The sequence below is a fragment of the Alligator sinensis genome, unplaced genomic scaffold (assembly GCF_000455745.1).
Source record: "Alligator sinensis unplaced genomic scaffold, ASM45574v1 scaffold554_1, whole genome shotgun sequence".
NCBI lineage: Eukaryota > Metazoa > Chordata > Crocodylia > Alligatoridae > Alligator > Alligator sinensis.
In genome coordinates, this window is record NW_005842424.1 from 720612 (window position 1) to 743989 (window position 23378).

Here is a 23378-nt window from a genome sequence, read left to right on the forward strand (position 1 = left end):
GTTGTTAATTACATGATTACATGTTATTTTTCCCCTCATGGGGTTCTGCTTTATTCCTTGCACATAAAAAGCAGTGCTCAATTCATGGGCAGGTATTTAACATTTTTTATTTCTTCTTGTTGTTCAACGGGTGGCCATAGGCCTTCTCTACTGCATACAATTCACAATCTCCCCTGAGGACAGAATTATTAAATTCCTCACTGACTCCTCTGTGGCACTTGTCATCATAGTTTTTCAGCACTTCACAAACAATTTACCCTCACAAGAGCCCTGTGTGAGGGTAGGATATTGTTCTCACCATTTTATACACGAGGAAGTGAGATGTAGAGATTAATGTCACATGTATCCACTAATTTTGAGTGCCCCATTTCAGATACTTAGGACTGGATTTTCACGGTACTTAGCATTATGTAACTCTTCAATGCATTGAAAACACAGCTCTCTGACTTCAATTGCAGTGTAAGTGCTGACACCCACAGCAAATCAAATGCCAGGGCATCAATTCAGGCATTGCCAGGTAATTATTGTCCACCTATGAAAAGTCTGTTTTAAGTGATTTGACTAGCATCACTCAAGATCTCTTGAGCACAGCCAGAAGGAGAATCTGGTTTTCCAGAGCAGCCTTCAGCTGCCGTTGCCATGCGATCTGCCTTTCTTTGCCTGCCAACCCTTGCCCCTACTGTTACAAATGAAGCAGGTGTTCTGCTTCCTTCAATATACAACTGAGTCATGTTCAGAGTAGGTCTATCTTGTGCATTAAATGAATTATGGGTGTTGTGGCAAAAAAGTATATGGTGCAATGAAAGCCTACATCATAATGCATATGCATAGATGATTGAATTAAGGTTGCACAGGCAAATTTAATTCCAGCGTTTCCTAACTTCTTAGTGCTTGATTTTGCAGCCTTTTAACATTCTTCTAGTGTCATCTTTTAGCTTTTTAAAAAAGCAAACTGAACCCCTCCCTGAAATTCAGTTCAGTCTGCTCTATCATAGCACTCTCAGCCATCCCTACCTCTTACTTCCAATCACATTATTTTGCCTATCCCAGTGTCCTTGCTCAAACTGATCTTTCTCTTCTACTTACTGCCTGTTCTTTGTCCCAGTCACTTTCATTTCTGGTTTCTTGTCCCAAGCTCTCTGTCTAGAAAGTCCCAACTGTCTCTTTGCTTACAAGTTCTTTTTTGTTTTGCCTCCCCTCTGCATTGGCCTCATCTTCTCTTCACACTTGCTCCTAGTTTCTATCCAGACTGTTCCAATCACCTTGTGCACCAATCACCTTGTCCACCTCCTCTTCCAATCTCAGGGGTCCCCTGCATCTGACTGGCTTCCAGTCCCTGTCTTCCCCAGTCCCAGTCTCTTACCCAATCAATCAAAGCCTCCCTGTGGTTCTCAGTCCCACTCTCAATGTGTCTGAGCCCTGCACCCTCTAGTCTCAATATTGCCAGACTCCTTCAGAGCCTGAGGGAAAGGGTGAAGCGGGTGGGGGGGGAACAGAAGTTCAATTGTACCAGTCCCCCAAGCTCAGGGGCTCCCAAAATTTAGATCACTCATTCCTGTTTCCAAAACGGGAGATGGGGCGCCTATCTAGCAGGACGTACAGGCTCTAGACTCCTTATCCCACTCTACTAGTTTTCTTCTTATTATTTTGTCCTCTGTCCTATCTTTGAATCAGATACATTCCTCTACCTACAGCTCACTGATAAGTTGGGAAGGGGAAAGGGAAGGGGAGAAGAGATCATTGAGATCGTAAGAGATTCAGGCTCCATGGTCTCAAACCTTGTGCCCACTCCCATCCCATAAGAGGTCACTTTTACATGTGCTTCGGGGCTTGTGGAGGGACATGCTTTAATTAGAGCAGCTCTGAGTCACTCTAATTAAAGCACCTGGAGCATCTTGTGTATCAGTGTCCCTGCACTTCAAAATGGAGGCAGGAGTACTGTATCTAAAGCTTGCTGAATGGGCTTCAGTTCAAGTGCCCCTGTTGCCATTTTGAAGTGTGGGGACGCTGATGCATGAGATGCAGAGGCTGGCTGGAGCGCGGTAATTACCATGCTCCAGCAGACTTCATTAATTGAGCAGACTTGATTAATCAATGTAATTACAGCACATTGGAACAGCTTCCTGGCTCGTGTGCAGGCACCCAGAGACTGTAGACCTTGCAAGGTTCTTTCCAGTCCAATTTCTCTAAGATACTATGTACAATTCAAAAAACCCCCCTCTACTGAGCACACAAAAACGTTGATTCTGCACCCCCCCTCCATTGTTTATAGAACAAAACTTGGGCAGATCTTCACTGGGAAGGCAAAAGGCACAAACCTAAGACAAATTTTAATTCCCTGTTCTGAACAGGATATAGAGAAGTTCAAAGAAATGGAGGCAAGAATTGTTAACATGAGCAAAGCAGTATGTTTTCCTATAGCCTCATTCTAAGAAAAAGCTGAACCATTTTGGCCAAAATTTTCAAGACAGCCAAAAATCTGCCTGAAGCAGATAGCTGCTCTATGCAATTTCAGTCCAGGTTATAAAGATGGGTAAAGTTATAGCCAGCTGAAAACAGAGTTTCATACTGGGAAGTGTTGGGTGACATTAGTAACAGCTGGCACTACAAACTGCACCTGTGATATAAACAACAAGTGTAACTGTATGATACAAGAAAACCTGGTATCTTTACTCTATGTATACTTCCTTTCCTATATTATTACAATCCCTATATTACCATAATATTAAAGAATATTAATAATAATTAATTGTTATTACCTTAAGAAATGCCTTAAGGCTCAGGAAGACTATGGCCATATTGGGATAGGTACTATACAAAATACCGAATAATTATCATTCCATGATTGCAGCCTATAGGATGTAGGAAAAAGGCCATAATAGACCCTTTTTCTTGTCAAGGGTCATTGTTTCCTCCTGTGGAATATAACAATATACACAGTCCTGCTCCTGCAGACACTTTGAGTATCTGTGTAACTTTGCTCAAGGGCCTAAGACCTATTGAAGTCAATGCAATGTATTACTTGGGTGAATAAAGCTTTGCAAATGCTTAAGTGTTCATAGGTCTGAAGCCTTGTAACAAGAATAACTAACCTCTTCATAAAGTTCCACATATATCTCTTGAGTATCAATATCTTGAAATGTCAATTAATAATAGTTATAGGCTGATTATAGTTCTGATAAGTTATAGGCTACAGGTCTCTAGTGCCCTATTCTCTATTTGTAAGGAATCTTTTCTAATCATTACAATTCATAACAATTACAATCGTTTTAACATATTTGATAAAGCTATTGTTTTGTTCAGTAGGTGTAGAAATATTTAGAATGCAGTCGCATATAGTTTCCATATTTTGACACTGGATTCTTCCAAATGGCCATATAATTCAAAGATGTTCTGAGTTGGAAACCTGCATGATTTTAACTCATGATTATATGTCTCAGCAAATGTATAATACATGAAATGCCATCTTGGAAAGCGAAAGCACAGCAGAGCCACTTAGCAAGTTGACAGGCTGCCACTACTGTTCATCATTAAGTGCTATATAATTCAGTTGTAAATACTGCAATGGTAAAACCTTAAAAGGCCTGTTTAGGCCCATCTAAAAGTTGTTAATCATGTCCTGACAAAGATATTGATGAAATGTCAAGAGAAATTTCAGTATGTTTGTATACATATTAAATATAGCCCCACACTCCATGGACAGAAGAGTAAGGATGTGCAAACCACTTCAATACATATTTTTGCAATTACACAAAACATTCAAGGGTATGTGAAGCTGGGGATCACATTCAATGAGAAACTTTTCAAACCAAGGATCTCAAAGTGGGATTGGCTTGTAGAAGCCATCTGGCTGGGTCATTCTCACACAATGGGCTGTGGGATGCCAGCAGGACTTATGGCTGGATAAAGAAGAAGCACCTTTCTCCCTCCCTTTTTTTCTCCATCTGCTATCCTCTCTCTAACTCTTCCACACCATCATTGATTCTACTTTAGCTGCTTCTATGTCCGCTCCTCCTTCACTCAACACAGTGCTTTGCTCATGCAGTTTTTCTAGCAGACAGGTATTCAGCAACAAACATTGTGGGAAGGCAGTGCTTTAGAGCGAGCACCTTCAGCTGATGATTCTAGCACCACCACGACACCTAACACCTAAGCCCACAAAAACAGCCTCTAAGCAACAGCAACTCAATCCATAGTGGCTCCACACAGTTCCCAAACTCAGTCTTTTTACTGTGTCCGCAGCCCAACAATTCTTTGTAGACTGTGGGATTTGGGTGATTCATGGCAAGGAACTGTGTGTGTGTGTGTGTCTAGGTGGGGGGCGGGTGGAATTAGACCCCAGTAAAAAAGGTTAAGAGCTTTTGACTTTCATCAGGGAAGCCACATCTAGGCTAGTATTACTTACTTGCCTCAGGGATTCTCTCCCAAACCATCTCCAGATCTTTCTCATGTCTCTCTTGTTCTTTTTCCCCCTCCTTTCTTTCCTTTTTCCATCACAGTATGAAAATACTTTAGTCTCTCTCAACTTACAAAAAAATCCAAAATACAAACAAAGCACCCCCCCCTCCTTGTGATCCCGTCTCCTGCTTACTGCTCAAGTCTATAACCTGAGTAACATCTTCAATCTGGATCTCTCTCTTAATCCTCACATCCAGAGGATCTAAATCTTGCAGCTTCTTCTGCATGCTATCTCAAAGATCTGGATTCTTCTAACCATCCATGTAGCTAAAATTTTCCTCCAGAGAGACTCTCGTTATGTTGTCTCTGAATTTTTGAGCAATCTTGTCACACTCAAACATGCAGATTGCTGTTGCAAAGATCATTTTCCTCACTCCACGTTTTGATCATGTCACTTTGTCTTTGAATGCCTGTATTACACACCTTCTTTAGCTCATTAAACAGAAGTTGAGTACCTTCTCTTTCAAGGCCCTTTTGCTGCCTATTCCTATTCCTACCTTTCAGCTTTCATTTGCAATAAAAAAGCTGACTCCTTTTTCCAGTTGGCTAATCTCCTCTCCCATGCTGGCCTCCATCACTCACTCATTACGTTTTCAAACAAGGACCTTCAAGATTTCTTAACATGTTTTTCCTCATGCTTGAGGTCTGTATTAAAAAAAAAATTTGAAACAGTCATGTGTTATCTTCATTCAAAGCCCTTCTTAAAACTTTCCTTTCTTGTAAGGCATCCAACAAATTTGACACTAGTTATGCTGCTGCTGAGCTGATTAGAGATGGACACTATTTTTTTTGCACAAAAAACTTAAAAAATGAAGTTTCACAACAACTGAAATGATTCATGCATTAAGGCAAATTAAGTAAATACTTTCAGCCATTACTGTTTTGTCGTTGCATGGCATCTAGCACAATGGAGTTAACCACAACTAGGATTCCTGGGTGCTATAATAATACAAATAAATAATCTATAAAAAATCTGTAAATCATAATCAGGGATCCGGGCTTTCCATTTCCCATGGAAAAATGCAAAAACCCATGGATTTTCCCTTTTAACCAAGAAAAACGCGGATTTTGCACTTTTGCAATGAACTCTCTGCAAGCTGGCAGAGTTCCAGCCTGTAATGTGCTGGGGGGAGCAGGAGGAAGGAAATCAGACACAGGATACCATGTGCACAAGTACACATGCACATGGCCGTCAGGCAGCATGGAGAGCAGTTCCTGCAGGTAAGTCTGGTGGGGGGGACGGATAATTGAGTTCCCCATAAAGAGGGAGGAAAGGAGTTGGGCAGGGCTGGGGCTCCTGCCCAGCCGGGGCGGCATGTGGGGCTTGGGGCCCAGGGTTGGAATGTGCAGCTGTAGGGCCTGGGCAGGGAGCAAGGCAGGAGGTGGGGGCAAATGGGAGGCACGTGCCTCTCAGATGTGTGTACGGGGCAGGCTGCTTCCTGTGGGCTCCCCACCCTGCTGCCATCCCTGAGGCCTTTGCAATCCAGTGGGCGGGACCTGGTGTGGCAGGGCAGGGAAACTCCTTGTCATTTCAAGCCCTGTGTAACTTTGGCGAGGCACCCCTTTCCCACCTGGCAGTAGCAGGGGTAGTAGGATGGAGTTGTGCCTTTGCTGCTGCTGCTGGGTGGGCAGGGGGCACCATGCCATGGTAGCGTGGGGCTTGCAGCAGTAAGGAGTTTCCCTGCCAGGCCCCGTTCTGCCCTGCCCTGCCCTGCCGGGTCCCGCCTGCTGGCAAGAAATGCAACGCCCGTCAACACATCTCCACCACTCCCACAATAACTACCCCATAACAGAACCATCGTCATTCCTGGATCTTACACCTGCACCTCCAGAAATGTCATGCATCTCATCCAATGCACCAAATGCCCTGATGGAAAATATGTTGAAGAGACCAAACAACAACTGTGCATCAGAATGAATGCATACTAAAAATCCATCAAAGACCAAAATATCCAATTACCTGTGCGGGGCACACTTCTCACAAGATAATCACTCCCTCTCCGATCTCTTAGTTCTAATCCTCAAAGGGAATTTATAAAAGCCCTTTTGTAGACAAGCCTACAAACTTAATTTCATAAATCTACTGGATACAAAAAATCATGGACTCAATATAGGCATTGGATTTATCACATTACAATCTGCCTGACATCTGATTCATCAGGTACTTGCCAACTCAACTACAATAGAGTCTCCCTTACTTATCTTTGGCATTATTTCCCCCTCCTCTCTCCCCTCCCTTTTCTTCCCATTGTTTTCCTAATTTCCACCTATTTACACTCTCACTGACATCCTGTCACACTTTTAGCTTCTTTCATTCCTTGGAGATCTCAGAACAGCAGAGCCTTCCTATGCCTAAAGAAGGGTGCTTGTGCCCGAAGGCTCGCAAAGCATTTTTTTTCAACTAATCAGTTGGTCTAATAGAAGGTATCACATCTACCCAAAGAAGCTTGCCTGGCTATGTCCTTAGACAAACACAGCTACAACCAAAAACCTTGGAATTAGCTAACAATGCACCTATGAACCAAATATTTAATTCAAAATGTCCAATTCAAATAACTTGGATGTACATATCTGCACTGAAAAATCACCGAGGAGTTTCAAATTTATTCCTTCTCATGGTTGTGAGATTAAGTTCACTAAGGGTAAAAACAGACGCTGGGGTTTAGGCTGGGTCTGACTGTCCCTGGCTTTGACTTTCAGCAAAACAGGTGCAGGACAGCTGTTTACACAGGGAGCTTGAATGGTATTTAACTTAAGTTCGCGTTGATTTTCTTCGGAAAAGCATTATCTTGGATAATTTACAGGTACTTAAAGCAGGACAACAGGCATGCAGCTCTGTAGGATTTCAGAATTTAAAAAGGCTTTTTGTCAGGGAGAAATTCCACATCTGTTTTTAACCTTAGATTATGAGCCTGATTGTTAAAACTGACAATCCTGCAAACTCTGTACTATATACTGCAACTCAAACTTGGGAAATGTTGTCACTGATGCATGAGTCACAACAGTGAGTCAGAAGGTATGACTCTTCTATAGCTGTACTAAGTCTAAGAAAATTAGAAAGTAAAAATTGATTTTTGCTGTAAAAGCAAATGAACATTACTCTGTTAGGTAGGTGTCACTTTACCAATCACTTTTCTGATCATAAAGGAATTTTAAGAACAGCTACAGAAAGTCCCTTAAATAGTGAATTTACAAAGCCAAACCATTATAGCAAGAATGAAAAAGTTTGATGTAGAAGATGAAGGTCTTCAGTGATCACTATATGCATTAGCAATAAACAGAAGTGATAGTCAGGTCTTTGAACTCTTAGAGAATCATTAAGTCATAGTAAATAGGTCGGGAAAGAACCCTGAGACGTCATCTATACCCTGACCTCAAGGCAGGCTCAATGGTATCTAAACCATTCTTCTTAGAGGTTGCTCTAACCTGGTTTTAAAAACCCTTAGTGATAGTTATTACTCAGACTCCCTAGGTAATATATTTCAGTGTTTAATTGTCCTTACAATTAAGAAGGTTTTCCTAATGTTTAGCTACAATTATTGTTACAATTCTTCTTGTTCTGTCTTCAGTGAACATGGGGAACAACAGAGGAACTTCTCTACAACAAGCTGTACAATGTGAAGATTACCATAGTGTCTCTTCTTTTTCTTTTATTTTCCTAGACTAAACATATATTCTTTCCCTCTTTCCTCATAGGTCATATTTCTACACCTCTGATCATTTCTATTTCTCTCCTCTGGACTCTCTCCAACTGATCAACATCTTTCTTGAGGTGTGGTGTCCAATACTGGACATAGTGGAAGGATTACTTCACGTATTTTATATACTACACTCCTGTTTATAAACCACAGTATGATGTCTGCTTTTTTTGCAACGTGACATTGTGGAATTATGTTAAATGTATGATTCACTATAACCTGCAGATCCTTATCTATCTGCAAAACTGTTGACTAGACAGGCATGCTCCATATTGTGTTTGTGCAGTCGACTATTGCCACTTAATTGCAGTACTTTGGACTTGCTTTTATTGAACTACATTGTATTTATTTCAGACCATTTCTCCAACTCATCGAGAGCATTTTGAATTCTAATTTAGTCTTCTGGAGTGCTTGCAACCGGCCTTCCCAGAGTGGCTTCATGTGTAAATGTTGTAAGCATAGTTTCTATTCCATCCATTTCCAGGTCATTAATGAAAATAGTGCATATAGTATAATATGCAGATAATATTCCTATGATGAAACAGAATATAGAAATTACTTTAAAATTCTGTAAAATTTACTGTAAAGAATAATCTCCCTCCTCTCAGTTTCTTTACTTCTATAACATAGATGTAATTCCTTTTAAAGACTATAGGATGATTAAAAAATTCTGCATGAAGTTTCATCTTCTATTACATTCTATAAGATTGTTAAAGAAAGAAAATGGTCTCTGCATGGTTTCTAGCATACTGTTTCCAGAGATTATATCCCCACATACACTCCTGGAAGTGCAATCTTTCACCATGATTACTGGAAAGTGGAAGACCTCCAGATCTACACACAAAACCAACAAGCTGCTTCTATTGTTCATTGACAAACAATGAATATGATTCACCACCAGCTGGTGCTGGAGGTACAGTAAACACATCCCTCAAGGTAAAGAAACCTGAGACTGTTCTTATTTTTCACTTTCTCCCAACTCAGAAGCAACAGTGCTGTTTAAAAAGGGGCGGGGTAAGGGTGGGGAACAAGCAGCTGGGAGAGAGGTTTCACAAGTGGCTGAAGTGGAACAAGATTTTCCATCTGAGTGTTTTTCCTTTCTTAAGGAGAAATTCTTAGAAACTTTAGAAACACAGGCCTGGAAGGGTCCTGCCAGGTCTCCATCTCCAGCTCCTGACCATGGCAGGCAAACACATCTTATCATCCCTTTCACATTTGGTAGCAGTTAAAACCATCGTTTACAAGCTAACCAGCTACTTCAGGGGGAAAACAAAAATCTTAAATCACATTTCTCCCTTTGCCACTGCAGATTGACTGCTGGAGGTTGGATAATACCTACGGGGCCTGATTTACGGAAAAATCAAAACCAAAACAAAATCCCTCAACATTTTAGGAATTTTGGCATCCTCGATATGAGTAACTGGCCACACCTTCTACCAGGCCCTCAATGAAAACTCTTGCAACACATTTCACACCGCACCTTCTTTACAGAGAAGATGAACAGAAATGGTTCCAACTGCAATGCTCCATTAACTCATTATCCTCATCACATTGATTCTTTTTCTACTGCAGTAACCAAACATTCCCTGCTTGCCAACTGACTTTTAAGTCTCCTGTCAATATTTTCCCAAGCGCTGAAGTTCAGGTTCTTGGGTTTAGGCTTCAGCTGAAGTTTACCTCTGTGCAGATGGCCTATGCAGCACTTAAAGCCTGTGATTTAATCTGAGGTTGTAAAATGGGATTTAAGTATGCCCATGCTTTGTGCTCTGCATGGGGGTGACTTTCTCCTGCGGCTCTCGTTTATGGGAATATTGAGTGCCTCTCCAACAATACCGTTACATTAAAAAGAGGTTTTATTTTTTTGCTTGGTTTTGCACTGAAAAATGGTGGCAAAGGAACATGTGTGTGTGGCTGGTCCACTTTATCCTGGTAGCAATGGCATATCCATAAATCTGGTACAACCAAGGCTGGAGAGGGCAGCGGGAGAGGCGGGGTAGGATGATACAGTGAATAGCACTCCTTTCTCTTGAGCAGAAACATTCACTGAGCATTTAGTAACAATATGCAAGCATGCCCGAATAGCACCCAACACAACAACATTCTGGTCTAAGGACGTTTAATAATCCCATCGACCTATACATTTGGGGGTCTGTAGGTTACAGAACTAACAGCCTTAATCCATCTGGAGACAATTGTTTTTTTAAATTAAGATCACAGCTCTTTTCCTTAGGTCAGAAAGACAGGCTGTATGTCTTCAGTTCTGGACAGTATAAAACATATTATATGTCCTCTGAGTGATCTTCAGGGAGCTTTTACTGTTTGGCTACGAGGATGTGGAAATACTTCTTGATTTAAGTAAAAAACGGAGTTAATTTTATAAAAGAAAAAACATGCAATTCTAAAAGTAATTATGTCCAGCTGAAACATGAAATAAACTAGGACTTGGAAGTGGAACCATTGTGTAATTGGATCAGGAGGCTCCAAGATCTTATCTCTCTCAGCAGGGCTGGCTCCACAACATCAAACTAAGAGAGGGTACATATAAATGCATGCACATACAAACACATATTTTTATAAATTATTAAGTATTAGCCTACCAGGCACTTTTTTTCTTGTCTTATCCCAATAAAACCTTTGAAATAGTTTAAATGAAATCTCCTTTTAATTCAAACATAGTTCTTAATTATGTTGAAATGGATCAATATGTTTGATTTATTCATTTAAAAAAAATCTTCTTTAGCATCTCAGATCCAGCCTGTGGATTCAAAATCTTATTTAAAAATATCCTCATAATACAGATTTATTTGGGTGGGGGACCCCAAATCTCTGGCCCTTCCCTTACTTGAAACTGAGGTAACAAAGTGTTTCAAATAAAAAATGTTAAACTCACTAATTTTAAGCATTGTTCGCCTCCCCACCCCCACCAAACTTTCAAGACAAGTGTAAGAAGTGATTTAGTTTGACCTGACCTTATGAGATCTCAAGCTAAGGTTTCCATGTTACTGTCTTTAAATAACTGAACATTCCCTGCTTGTGTGTTTAATTAGCACCTTTTTTCTTGCTTTGTTCATATAACTCATAAAATGAAAGAGGAGAAAAAACTGCCTGCTCCAGGGATGTTGAGATGTGACAATTACACACCAAAATGAGAAGAAGGTTACAAAAAGAAGAACAACTAATGTGAGGGAATTAGCTCAGTCTCAGTTCTAGGTCACCAAGGCAAATCTAGCCCAGTCTAGTAGCAACGGAGATGAGGATCATCTGATTAATTATTTGGCCTTCTATCTCAAATGAGTCCAGTGTGGACAAGTTTTCAACCATTTTTCTAGCATTAACAAGTTGCTCTGGTGGAAAACTCATGAGAACAGCCCAGAATTAAGGCATCTGGGCCCTGCAATTTCTTAGGTGCAAGCAGTGTGCTGGGGAGTCCCAGGAAGTCCATAGGACTCTATCCAGGTGCAACTACCTGTTTACATGAAGCTTCAAGGAAGCACCCCCAGGGCCAACAGGTAAACTTTTCCTCTGCAGAGAACAACAAAAGCCTTACATGGGACTGAAGAGGTGCACATGTCTTGTGTTTTAAGGTAGTTTTACCTGAAATGAGCAAAAAGACTCAACTGACTTTTTAGCTGAGAGACAGCAGGGTGCTTATTGACTAGACAGAACTGCAAAGCTTGTGCTATTTCTATTCTAATTTAAAGAGTATTTTTTTTCCAGACAGTTCCATCTAGTCCTTTCCTTGTACTTAAAACAATTCTTAAAAACATTGGAAAGATGAATAAATCATTAAAAAACTGGAAACAGAGGCTCCTAGAAGACTGGATCATCTGGTCCCCGGAGGCATGTTACTTATATCTCTATCTTCCTTGCAAGCAATGCTTCTAAAAGGATCAGACATACTGAACCTATGGAAGTGTTACTGTACACTTTACATCAAGTCACATTTTTGACTGCTGTTTTAAAGCCGATAAGCTTTGGCCTCCATTTAATTTATCTCAACCTATCTGTAGCCATCAAACATAGAAATACCTGTTTCATACTTTAAACGCTGTATTTTAGCTGAGCACTGTGACCTAAAAGTATTTGTTTTAAACTAAAACCTTCCACATGATTGAAGAATGTCACTGGGATTTGAAAAAAATAAAAAACTTAAATATTGCCAAATTATTTCATTTAGCAGTAGAGCCGTCAGAATGAAAACAAACATACTGTGCCTAAGCCGAATTCCACCGGGAAGGAAGAGTTACATGTGAGCACTAGTATGATCCTGGCTAATGACATGTAAACTGAAGTATTTATTTGCCACATTAATTTTAGCCTTATAAAGAATTCCTGCAAACAAATCCCAGTGCTTCCAGCCACTGAGTGAAATGTACAGTAATTACTAGTAGTTTAAAGAGATACTGTCCAGTCTGATTAATCCAAAATATAATCCCTCCATTCCAGAGTTTCCTAGTAGCTTTTCCTTTAAAGTATGTCTTCCTGCTATGAATCTTTAACAGATGGGAGAGCAGGCATTAGAAATTCCAGTGAAGGACTGGCTTAGGGTCATCCTTTCTAACAACTCTTACTGTAAGACTACTGCATCTCTAGTGGTTGATATTTTTTCATACATGAGAAAAATATCTGAAAAAATCTCATTACCAATTACATTTTGTACTTTGTACAAAAATGACACAGGGCATGTCCGTACACAATGTATGAGTTAAACTGGATACTGGGAACAATATAGGCACGCTAACATGGTGCTGCTATGTCTGGGGTAATTTACTTGTGCTACTATCTCAGCAGAATAAATCAACCCTGACAGGGCATTGTGCTACTACATCCAGTACATGAACTAGCTCAAATGTCCCTATAATGTCTAGCAAACAAACAAAAGCTCCTGCATGAATGCCTCAGACTTGTTAAATATGCCATAAATCAGAGGCAAAAAGTGCTCATTTACCTGTGATGTTAGTGAAATAGCACTTTATTCTAATAGGATATTGCTGTCTCATTTTATAATTAAATCAGGAATCAGGGTTACTTTTTTTTTTTTAAATCAGCTTACTGATTTTGCAATTGAGATAATAGAATGAAAGAAGTATGTGCTTGTGAAGTGTTCATCATCATCTCATAAGCTTCCCCCACTTTTCTAGTCGGCTTCATCTTGTTCCTGTATTTTCCTATAAGAAGCTCTTTTTTCTTTGTCATCTAGCAGCATCATGCTAATCAGAATGCAGCAAATGGAAGAGAAATACTTACACCACAGATTTCCGAATGTGGGTTTTCAGATAGAAACCACATGTTATAACATAGGGTTTAACTGTTATCACAACAGAACACATGTTCTTGTGCTCTCTTCAGAGAGAGAAGGGCCTTGGATATATTAATCAAAATGAAAATGAAGACAACATCATGCTAGCCTGTTGAGTGTCTCAAAAAAGGAAACCAATTTTTGAGTATATTTTACAGTATTTCCCCTCTGTACTTTGCAGATTTACATCTTTCATGTTTAAGAACTGACTAAGGAGATCTAGAACTTTGTCCTACGTATGTTATGCTGAAAAGGGCACCTCTTACCTCTCTGAGATGCCAGGAGGAGACCTTCTCCCCCATCCAGAGCCTGTGACAGCAGGAAGTCCCCACCCACTACTAACTCAGCAGCTAGGTTATGTTTTTGATCAGTATGACCTGCTGTTCTCTTTTCCTTGTACTATGGAGTGCACCATTGACAGTCATGGGGCAATATCTCTTCCCAGAGGAACAGTTTCAAGCCATCAGCAAATTCAGGCAGATATCACTACATTACCTGCACTTCGTCATCTATGCCCATCAAACTGATTCAGTTAAAATAGAGGTTGGGTGCTGCGCACTGCATGGGCCATATGTTGCAGGGGCAGGCTCCCAGGATCTCCCCGCCACCACCAGAGGCAGCACCAAAGCACAGGCTCCTAAACCCCTGCCGTAGGTGGGCTCCTAAATCCTTGCCACAGGGCTGAATGGGCAGACTCCTTATTCCCTGCCACGTTGGCAGCATCAGCAGTGCACAATGCTACCCCTCCCCTGCTGCATGGCAGTTAGAGAGGTAGCTGCAGGGGCCCATGGGCCACCACTTGGACAGCCCCAAGTCAAAAGAAGAACTGACAAAAAACCACACCTAAAACTCGAAGTGAACTGCTTTTGATATTTTAAAACTTGTATTAGGTTGTAAGCCCTGAACTTGAACTTGTAAGCCAAAAACAATCTGGAAAATAGCTTTAAAGCACAAAAGTTTTAGATGCTTCTTGAAATTGGTCTCTCAAACCTTCTTCTAAAACTAACTTGTAGCACCCATCACAAAGACAACCCAGTCTCTCATTTCCCTCCTGTTAAATTTAAGTCATGTTTCCTGATGAAAACTGAGCACTCACAATAGGAGGGTACAAAATATAGCCTTGATTCTGTGAACATAAAAGTGAAACTGGATTACTTCCATATGTAAATTCACTCGTGTATAAGCAGAACCACAACATTTAAAAATGAAAAGCACCCAAATTGTTGCAAACACTGAGTTTTTGTCACAGCTTTCCATAGGAGTTAAAAACCTTTTGTTTTACACTGCTGACCAACCTACTGGTATGCTGAAATAAAGTTTTTACTATTGAAACAATGCAGCTAGGAAAAACTTCATGCACATAAATCCAAATACATGTACACATGTAGGGGGCTGAAGAGTAGCTTGCTTTATGATAGTCCTAGAGAATTAAGAAAACACCAAGGCCATACAGTTTACTTATTGGTCCTGTCATACCTTCATTAACTTGTTCCCTCTCCTCAACTAAGTGAAGGTAAGACTGATGATGCTGTCTACCTTAGTCCTTCCTTCTTTCCTTCCACTTCGTTCTTTAGATTTATTTGTTTGCTGCCTCATCCATATTTCTCAGAATAGGGTCGGTCTGTTTTCTATTATGGCAAGGGCAAAACCAAGCACAATTAAACTCTGATTTCAGTTGGGGCCCATGGACATTATTGTTGTATAAATTAATAACAATTACTTCTGCATTGTTAAGTTCTGTGATTAACGACAGAAGCAGGGGGGCAGAACCTGGGACTCTGCCCCTTTCACCTCTACCATTAGAGGGCTGCCTCAGGAATTATTTCTTTAAAATTTCAGAGACAGCTGAGACCTCCTATGCACCAAAGGGAAGATCTGTGCATCAAAACTCCCCTACCTCTGAAGGATCTGATTCACCCCAAGGGGGTTTGGAAGGTCTGGGCAGTTCTATGTCAGTCACTCTCAAACAGGTCAGTCTGCTGTGGGGGCTGGTATATGTGGTCCTCTGGAGCTTGTATAGCCTGAAAAGCTAATGGGATTTATAGCTCTTACCAAGAATAAGATACGTTCAAGCAAACAAAGCTTGAAAATACAGATAGATGGAAAAAAATGAATGGATGCTTTCCCCCCTCCATGTCAACTAGCTAACATAACTGAATACTTGTTGCTATTCTGTAACTGACCTTGGATATTTTAAATCAAGTCATTTAATGTTAATTATACTGCACTGAAGGTTGAATGCATGAAGGGGAACAAGCAAGGGGCCTTCCACCCAAGCTTTGGGAACTCTTTGTTTAAAACCACTGAAGTTTCTGTGCTTGGGGAAATTTAAAGACTGTCTGATTCCATACTCAGGGGAGGAAATGCCTCCTATGTGGGGAAGAGAGGACTGGAAATATAGTCTTGATTCTTCTCTGCACAAACACTGAAAGCTGCAGAAAGGAAAGTGTTCATCAATGTCCAAAGGGGTGCTGCAAAATGTGTAGTTCTCCTGTGCTGCCCAAAGTCAAACTCACTTGGCAGTGCCCCTTGGCACTGCCAGTAGGCACCCCCCCTAGTTCAGGGCTATAGCCAAAAGCCACAATCCAGCTCCTAACTACACCATCAATACTTAGGTAGAATGCAGCCTCCTCTAAACTGCTAATGGTGTTTCAAAATGTGACAGCACTCAACACAGATCAGCTCACTATTAGAGCATACATTCATAGTTGAACTTAAGAATCACAGAATCATAGGAAATTAAAGTTGGAAGGAACCTCAAGAGGTCATCTATTCCAACCCCTTGCTCAAAGCAGCACCATCCCCTCAGCCATACTGTTCCACTCAAGGCTTTTTCTTGCCAGGTCTTAAAAACCTCCAAGGATGGAGATCTACAACCTCTCGGGGTAACCTGTTCCAGTGCTTTACTACCCTCCTAGTGAGAAAGTTTTTCCTAATATCTAACCTAAACTTCCTTAGGTGCAACTTAGACTGCTGCTCCTTGTTCTGTAATCTGCCACCACTGAGAACAGTCTAGCTCTGTCCTCTTTGGAATCACCCTTCAGGTAGTTGAAGGTGCCTATTAAATTCTCTCTCAATCTTCTCTTTTCCAGACTAAATAAGCCCAGTTCCCTCATCCTCTCCTCGTAAGTCATATGCCCCAACACAAAAGGATGAGAATCCTGAAAAGTCATGCAGGGATCTTTCATGTTAACATTTGGATTTGTTAACAAGAATAAACGACACATATTTATGGTTGGCTGTGCCCAAAGGCCGTAAAGATTGGGGTTGTGCTGTGCTGGCTGCTTTAATATGCCTGGCTGAAAGAGTGCTGGTCCTTGAGTCAATGCTGTCTACTGTCATCCAGGAGGTACTTAACTTAGTGACGAGCACTAAAGATATATTTTAGAACAATAAATATATATTAGAACACTGAATTCCATCCAGCTATTCATTGCTTAGAAGAATTGTTTGGGGCCCTGAGAAAAATATCCTCTTTTCAGAGGCAGAAACTGTCCTTTGTGCACATACACATAAGTAAAATTTAAGCACTGGCAAAACTTCTTAGATGAAATTTTGAGTCCACACAAGTTAATGGGAGTTGATCTGCGGTGCTCTGAAAATGTACTCCCCAGATGGCCCCTTGTAAGAGGCCTCCTGGCTATGGCTCCTAGTTGGAGACAAAAAGGAGAAAGAACCTATTAGTGCAACCACACAGTTCATCCAAAACAGCAAAACAACAGAAAAAAAGTTAAAATTAAAATGAAACAAATTTCTGAAGAAAGGAAAGACTGCAAGTTCCTTACCTCCAGATGCACCAGCACTTCCATGGGATAAGTGAAACTATCCACAAAAGCAGGGACACTGCCCAAGAGCTCAGTGTCTGGGTATGATGTGCTATGTCCACGTTGCACTGTTGCAGCTTGCACAGGTTCAATCACAAGAAAAAAATCTCCAGTGCAGCCTCAGCTTAGGAGTACTCTCCTGTCACTAACACTAAGGCCAAAAAACAAATACCTCATCATAAATTACTGGCAGTATTCAGAACTGTAAAACACAGACGGGCCAAGTTCAAGCAAGGGACAGAGAGCTTACAGTGCCTGGACCATTCTGAAAATAATACAATTAATGAACAAGATTATGATCTATATTCTAAAGCAAGATATAACAGTCCCAACAAAGACAATTACATCATGGTTATCCTCTGACTCGGTTACAACTGGGTTTAAAACTGCAGTATAGGTTGTGTCCTAACTGTGTCCCGCAACTGGGCTAAAACCCTAGAGCTCTAGAACCTAATTTTCGTAGTGGTGAGCAAATGCACCGCTTCCCCCCAAATTGCAAGTTGTCATTATCTCTGAAACTCAAACCCCAAACTCCCAAATGAATGTGAAGGGTTTTGGTTTTTTGTCAGGCCCTTGAAAAATGAACAACAAAGTTCAGTTCCTGAGTGGATTTGTTTGCTGAAATGGTGCAAACTCACACACCCTGCCAAGGAATTTTAAAGCTTTATATTTCATTCTGAAAAAGGAGAACTGAGATTGTGTATCAGACTTTGAAACGGTTTCACTATGAATCTCTATTTTAGAAGTTACTAGAAACACACAGCTCTAGACAAAATGATAAAACTCTAATACAGATATAAAGAGTCCCCCAGATCCAACAGAACTTGTCTGCCAAAGATAGATTCTCCAAACTGTGACAAGTGTACTTGGCTTCTGCTGCCATCTGCACAAAGGAAAGCAAATACCAGTACATTTGTTCAGTCTTGTTACCCTATGATGGTGTATTTTCTTTTATGAGGATAAGGAATTGACAGCCTAACATGAGAACAACTTGATTTTTGTATCTCAGCAACGGCATCATTCTTGGATACAAAATCTCTAGAAAGTGGGTCAGTGGCACTGAAATGCTTCATTGGCTCAAAGCAGGCTTAAGACTGGATTAAGCAGTTAAATCAAAGGGCGCTCTTTGTGTAGTAGAATCACTGTAGTTGGCATGACACCATCTTGCCAGGCAGCCCTTGCTGTCGGAAAAGAGGAAGGACTAGAGGATACTCCTTACAACCCTCAGTTGGTTTAATGGTCCCTTAGCTCTGAAGCCTCTCCATATTGTGCCCGGAGCAAATGAGGTTCTTGAGTAGATCCAGGGGACAGTGGCCTACATGCCGATTCATGCACTAGCCCTAAGGCATTGGCTTAGCATGTACAGGACACTCATGAGTGCAGAGAAAAAGAAGGCAGGCTACACTTCTCCAGTGGGTGTCTGATAGGGCTGTGTGAAATTTTGGCAGCTGTTTCGTTTCAGAGGCGTTTTGGGCCATTTCGGCACCCAAAACACCGAATCTGAATCAAAATAGAAGGCTTCGAAACGTCTCTGAAACAAAACGAGGCATCCGAAACGTTTTGGAAGTGTTTTGAAAAATTTTGGAGTTTTGGAGCTGGGCTTGCAGGGAAACAGCTGTATACTGCTGCCCTGCCATGTGACTTGGCTCCAAAGGGAGCAGAGGTCTGCACCGGGGATCTCCTTGCTGCTGCTGCCCCAGCGACACGGGGCTGCATGGGGCAGGCAGCAGCGGCAAGGAGACCTCAGTGCGGATCTCTGCTCCCTGTGGAGCCAGGTCACGCGGCAGGGCAGTGCTGGTCCCTGCTGTGCAACCTGGCTTTGCAGAGATATGGAGCAGCGTGGGGCGGGCAGTAGAATATAAAATGAGGTCTAAATGAAAAATAGCAAAAGCAGAGACAGCGCGGGGTGGGCAGCAGCAGTGAGGAGACCCTGGCGCGGATCTCTGCTTCCTGCAGAGCTAGGTCGCGCTGCAGGGACCAGCACTGGCCTGCCACACAACTTGGCTCTGCAGGGAGCAGAGATCAATGCTGGGGTCTCCTCGCTGCTGCTGCCCACCCCATGCTGTCTCTGCTTTTGCTATTTTTCATTTGGATCTCATTTTATTTTCCTTCTTTCTCCATTCACAAAAAGTAATAAAATATCCAAACAAGGCTGATGATAGTGATGATTAAAATACCTACAAGCCCTGTACCTAAACTAGTATTTGTCACATTCTTGTATCCTAGGTCATGCAGGCACATGGGTGTTTTCTGCCCACAAGCACACCCATGATGCAAGCGCACATACACTTGCGTGTGCATACACACATAAGTATGGATTAATTGCTCAGAAAGATGTCTTTCAGTTGCCTTTTACTTTTGTCCACAAGTGAGAATTTCTAACACTCATTTGAGCTAACAAGCTTTTTATTTAATGTAAGATGTTATTTAGGGAAAGGGGATGGGGATGATATTTGGGGATTGTTAGTATGCATGTATCCATTTAAAAAGTAAAAATTACTAGAAGAAAACAGGGTAAAAACACCTATTACTGCTACTATGTTTTCTTTTTGGACAAACAACTAGTGAACTGTTACTTCTTGAATTTTAAAAAAAATCTGTTTTTCAGTATAGGCTTTCTGACCAATACTCCTTTTGAAAAGATGAATAGATATCAATAAATAGCCTCCAAGTGATGTAAATAAAACTCCAAGTGATGTAAAGAAAATAATGAAAAGGCACAAAGAAATTCAACATACATTTTTTTCTGAATGACAAGTTAGGGAACATACAATAGGGAAAATGTTTATAACCCCATCTTTTGCATTATGCTACTGAAGCATAAATAGCTTCCAATTTTAAGTATATCTGGAATTGCTAAACTTACTCCTTCTCCTAGCTACAATCAGGTGTCCAGGACATATGCTACACATTTAGTTTAAAGCTTGACAGATCTGGGAGTTGCAGAATACAACACTTCTGAGATGTGAATGCCTCAGAGTTAATGATCTGTACACAAACTGCTCCAGCTTAAATAATCAGTTACCAATACGTGACTTCTGAGAATAAATAATAAGCAAGAACTAAAGAAAATCAAATTCAGGAATTAATACATGAACAAATAAACAATGGCAGTATTTCCTCTCTACTTCCTATTTTTAAGAGTATCACGTGATTTGGCTACCCACGTAAAAACAGTATTTTGAATTAAGGCAGACAAGAAGAAAAGGACCAGCTCAACTAAGCAGAAAATGTATCTGACGAGCATATTAAACACAGGAGCTAGAGCATAAGTCTAGGTTATCATAGAAGAACAAGGTGAAAAAGTTCACACGTACTGAAGTAAATTCCAAAGATAACCATAACACTTTAATCTATTGTGTGTTGCTTTAAATAGTTTGTTCAAAGATTCTTCAGTTTCATTTTGCTGTTTTATCATATTTAATACATTCCCTGGTACGCAACGTCGGGAAGGGTCTGTGATGGATTAGTATTACATGATATTCAAGGTTGCCACTTTAAGCCAAATTCCTTATCTCCTCGAGATTTCAGCCAAATTTAAAGAAATGAAAACACTCCAGGGGAAAAAATGCCCTCCAAAGCTTGCCTTGTTATTTCAGTTTCTGCATAATGCTATTAGATGACAAGTAGTGCAAACTCTACTCGAAGTAGAAACTTACTGCTTGTTGTGAAGTTACCCTCCCCAACCTGGGGAAAGGGATCTACATCCTGGATGACTTGTAACACTCCCACAGTCCGGACAGGAGGATCCAAAGCTACGGAGCTTTCATTCACAGTTATATCACTAGCTCCTGTAATCTGATTGGTTGGAGGTCCACCTATGGAAGATTCAAAATCTGGAGGTATATCGTCTATGCAATCCGCATTTGGCTAATGGAAATAAAAAGAAGAAACTATGAGCGTTCATAGCACAGTACATTTCATTTCCTCTGCGCCTTTCTTTTTAAATCATTTACCTACTGCTAATAATGTCACCTCACTGATTTCAATGGCACCACATATGAATATTTAAAAGTTCAGGCCCGTAAATGGTAACATCCAACAAATACACAGTTAGTTTGCTTTCTGTGTACTTATATCCTCCTAATAGTATATGTGGTAAGACTTAAGAGTATGTGGAGAAATGTTTATCACGAAAAAGTATTACCATCTATAATATATTCTCTCTCAAAATTTGGTAAAAGTATGAGGTCAAAGATGAGTACATGTATGCAGAGTCAGATTATGAGCATAAACCCAGGCACTCTATGGAAGAGAATTTGTACCTTCTAAATCATTCCTTTCCCAAAATAATACCATATTTTCTCAGATACAACACACACCTTTCCCAACAAAATAAGCCCCACAAAATTGAGATTAGTGTTTTAAGCAGGGAAGCTGATTTTCTGCCAGGGATAGAAGAACCCTGCTTTGTTTCCTGCTTGTCAGTACAGCAGCTATTATATTACTATTCAGGGCAGTTGAATAGTAACAGGGAGAGAGGGAGTCAATTGACTTAATGACTCTTTGTTCTTTACTCCATAAGTGTTAATGATCCTCTCTCCTTTTTAATGGTCTTGATGTTCCACTAATCAAGCTAACTGTTTAAAGGGCATTTTTGATGTCTGCTAGCTGCATCTGGTCTCTCTCCTGCTATTTCAGAGCCTTAGCAACTCTAGCTCTCTTCAAAAATCATCACCCATGGAGACTAATTCTCAGCAGCAGCTAGGGATTCAGCTTTAATTAATGGGAAAGGAAGGGTGAGCTAGCAGAGGATAATCCTCTATGCTGCCATAACCCTGGAACTATCTTTTTTTCCTTCATTCTGCCTTTCAAAACCAAAGCCTGTATTATATACCTGGGACAGGTTGCATGTGTGAAAATACTGTATATTCTATTGAGTTGGTATCACAGAGTTTGTAGTAAAGATAGGGAACTGATAAGAATTACTACTGGGCACATACATTCGTGTGCAGGAGAAAAAGCAGAATAAAGAGAACTGGCTACATAATGGAAACTATTTATGATGTTAAGGCTGCTGGTAGATGTTAATATAATTGTGCAGTTGGGATCTGAAAAACTTTATGCCCAATCCCAAAAATCATAAATCCTGCCATGCCAGATATTCATGGCAGGGCATGTGATTTTTGGGATCAGGTATAAAATTCCTGTCCCCAACTGCACAATGCCTGGGGGTTGGGAGTTCCCCAATATCCAGCTGCCCACCCTGTAGCATTAGCTACAGTTTTAAATGTCCCCTGCACAAGGACATGTCAAGTCTTGTGCAGCAGGGAAGAAGGCAGCTCCAGTTTGCAGGTGTAGGACCTGGAGATGCCTCTGTAGGATCTGCCAGTGGGCAGCCTCAGGTCTTGGGTCCAGGACTCAGGGCTGTCCTATGCCCAGGGCCAACAATCAGGTGTCCAGGACATATGCCACACATTTAGTTTAAAGCTTGATACAAACCAGATGTGGAACATCTTTGTGGCTGGTTTGCCATTTTATCCCACTATAAATTCTCTGAACATGTGGTATATTACAATTTATATTGTAATTACCATATTAATATCTGCCCGGGCTTTACATTTTGCCTATAATATCATTTATTTCTCTTAGCTGAAAATAATGGAAAAACAAGAATTTCAGGAGCTATATGCTATCCTCAGTCTTCCCAATTTTGTAGTCTCAGAAAAGTCAAGTAAATTAAAAAACAAAACAAGAACGCACAAAAATAAAACAAAAGTTTCATCTCCAAACTAAAACACATGACATATCCAGCAAGCACGTGACTATGCCCTGAAAGAAAAATGTTAGATAGCTTGCTTCAGTTTTTAAGTGCTGAGATTTCTACTAGCTTTCTCTAAGTACCGCCTCATGAATTAAAAAGTGATGAATGAACTAAAATAAAATTCTAGTGATCTTCCAAGTATTTCTGTGTGGGTTCCTCTCATGTTCGCACAAGGGTGATTACTAGAAAGCACCCCCATGAACATTAGTAGCAGTTCTGTTAGAAACTGCCTACCTACATCCACAGGAAAAAATATTCTAATTCTGCCAACAAATATGCCATGTCATGTCAGCAGAGGTGCCATATTTCCTTTTCTCCACAGCACAGATATATAC

General features: G+C 40.7%; 1 protein-coding gene across 1 annotated transcript in view; it reads right to left on the bottom strand.

Annotated features, from left to right (window-relative positions):
• Nucleotides 1-23378, bottom strand: part of RNF150 (ring finger protein 150) — a gene marked incomplete at its 5' end in the record, with an annotated part of 196291 nt that overhangs the window by 13363 nt on the left and 159550 nt on the right. The window contains one exon of the mRNA XM_006030126.3: nt 20939-21149. Coding sequence (XP_006030188.2) covers nt 20939-21149 — 211 coding nt within the window. The remainder of the gene's footprint in view (nt 1-20938; nt 21150-23378) is intronic.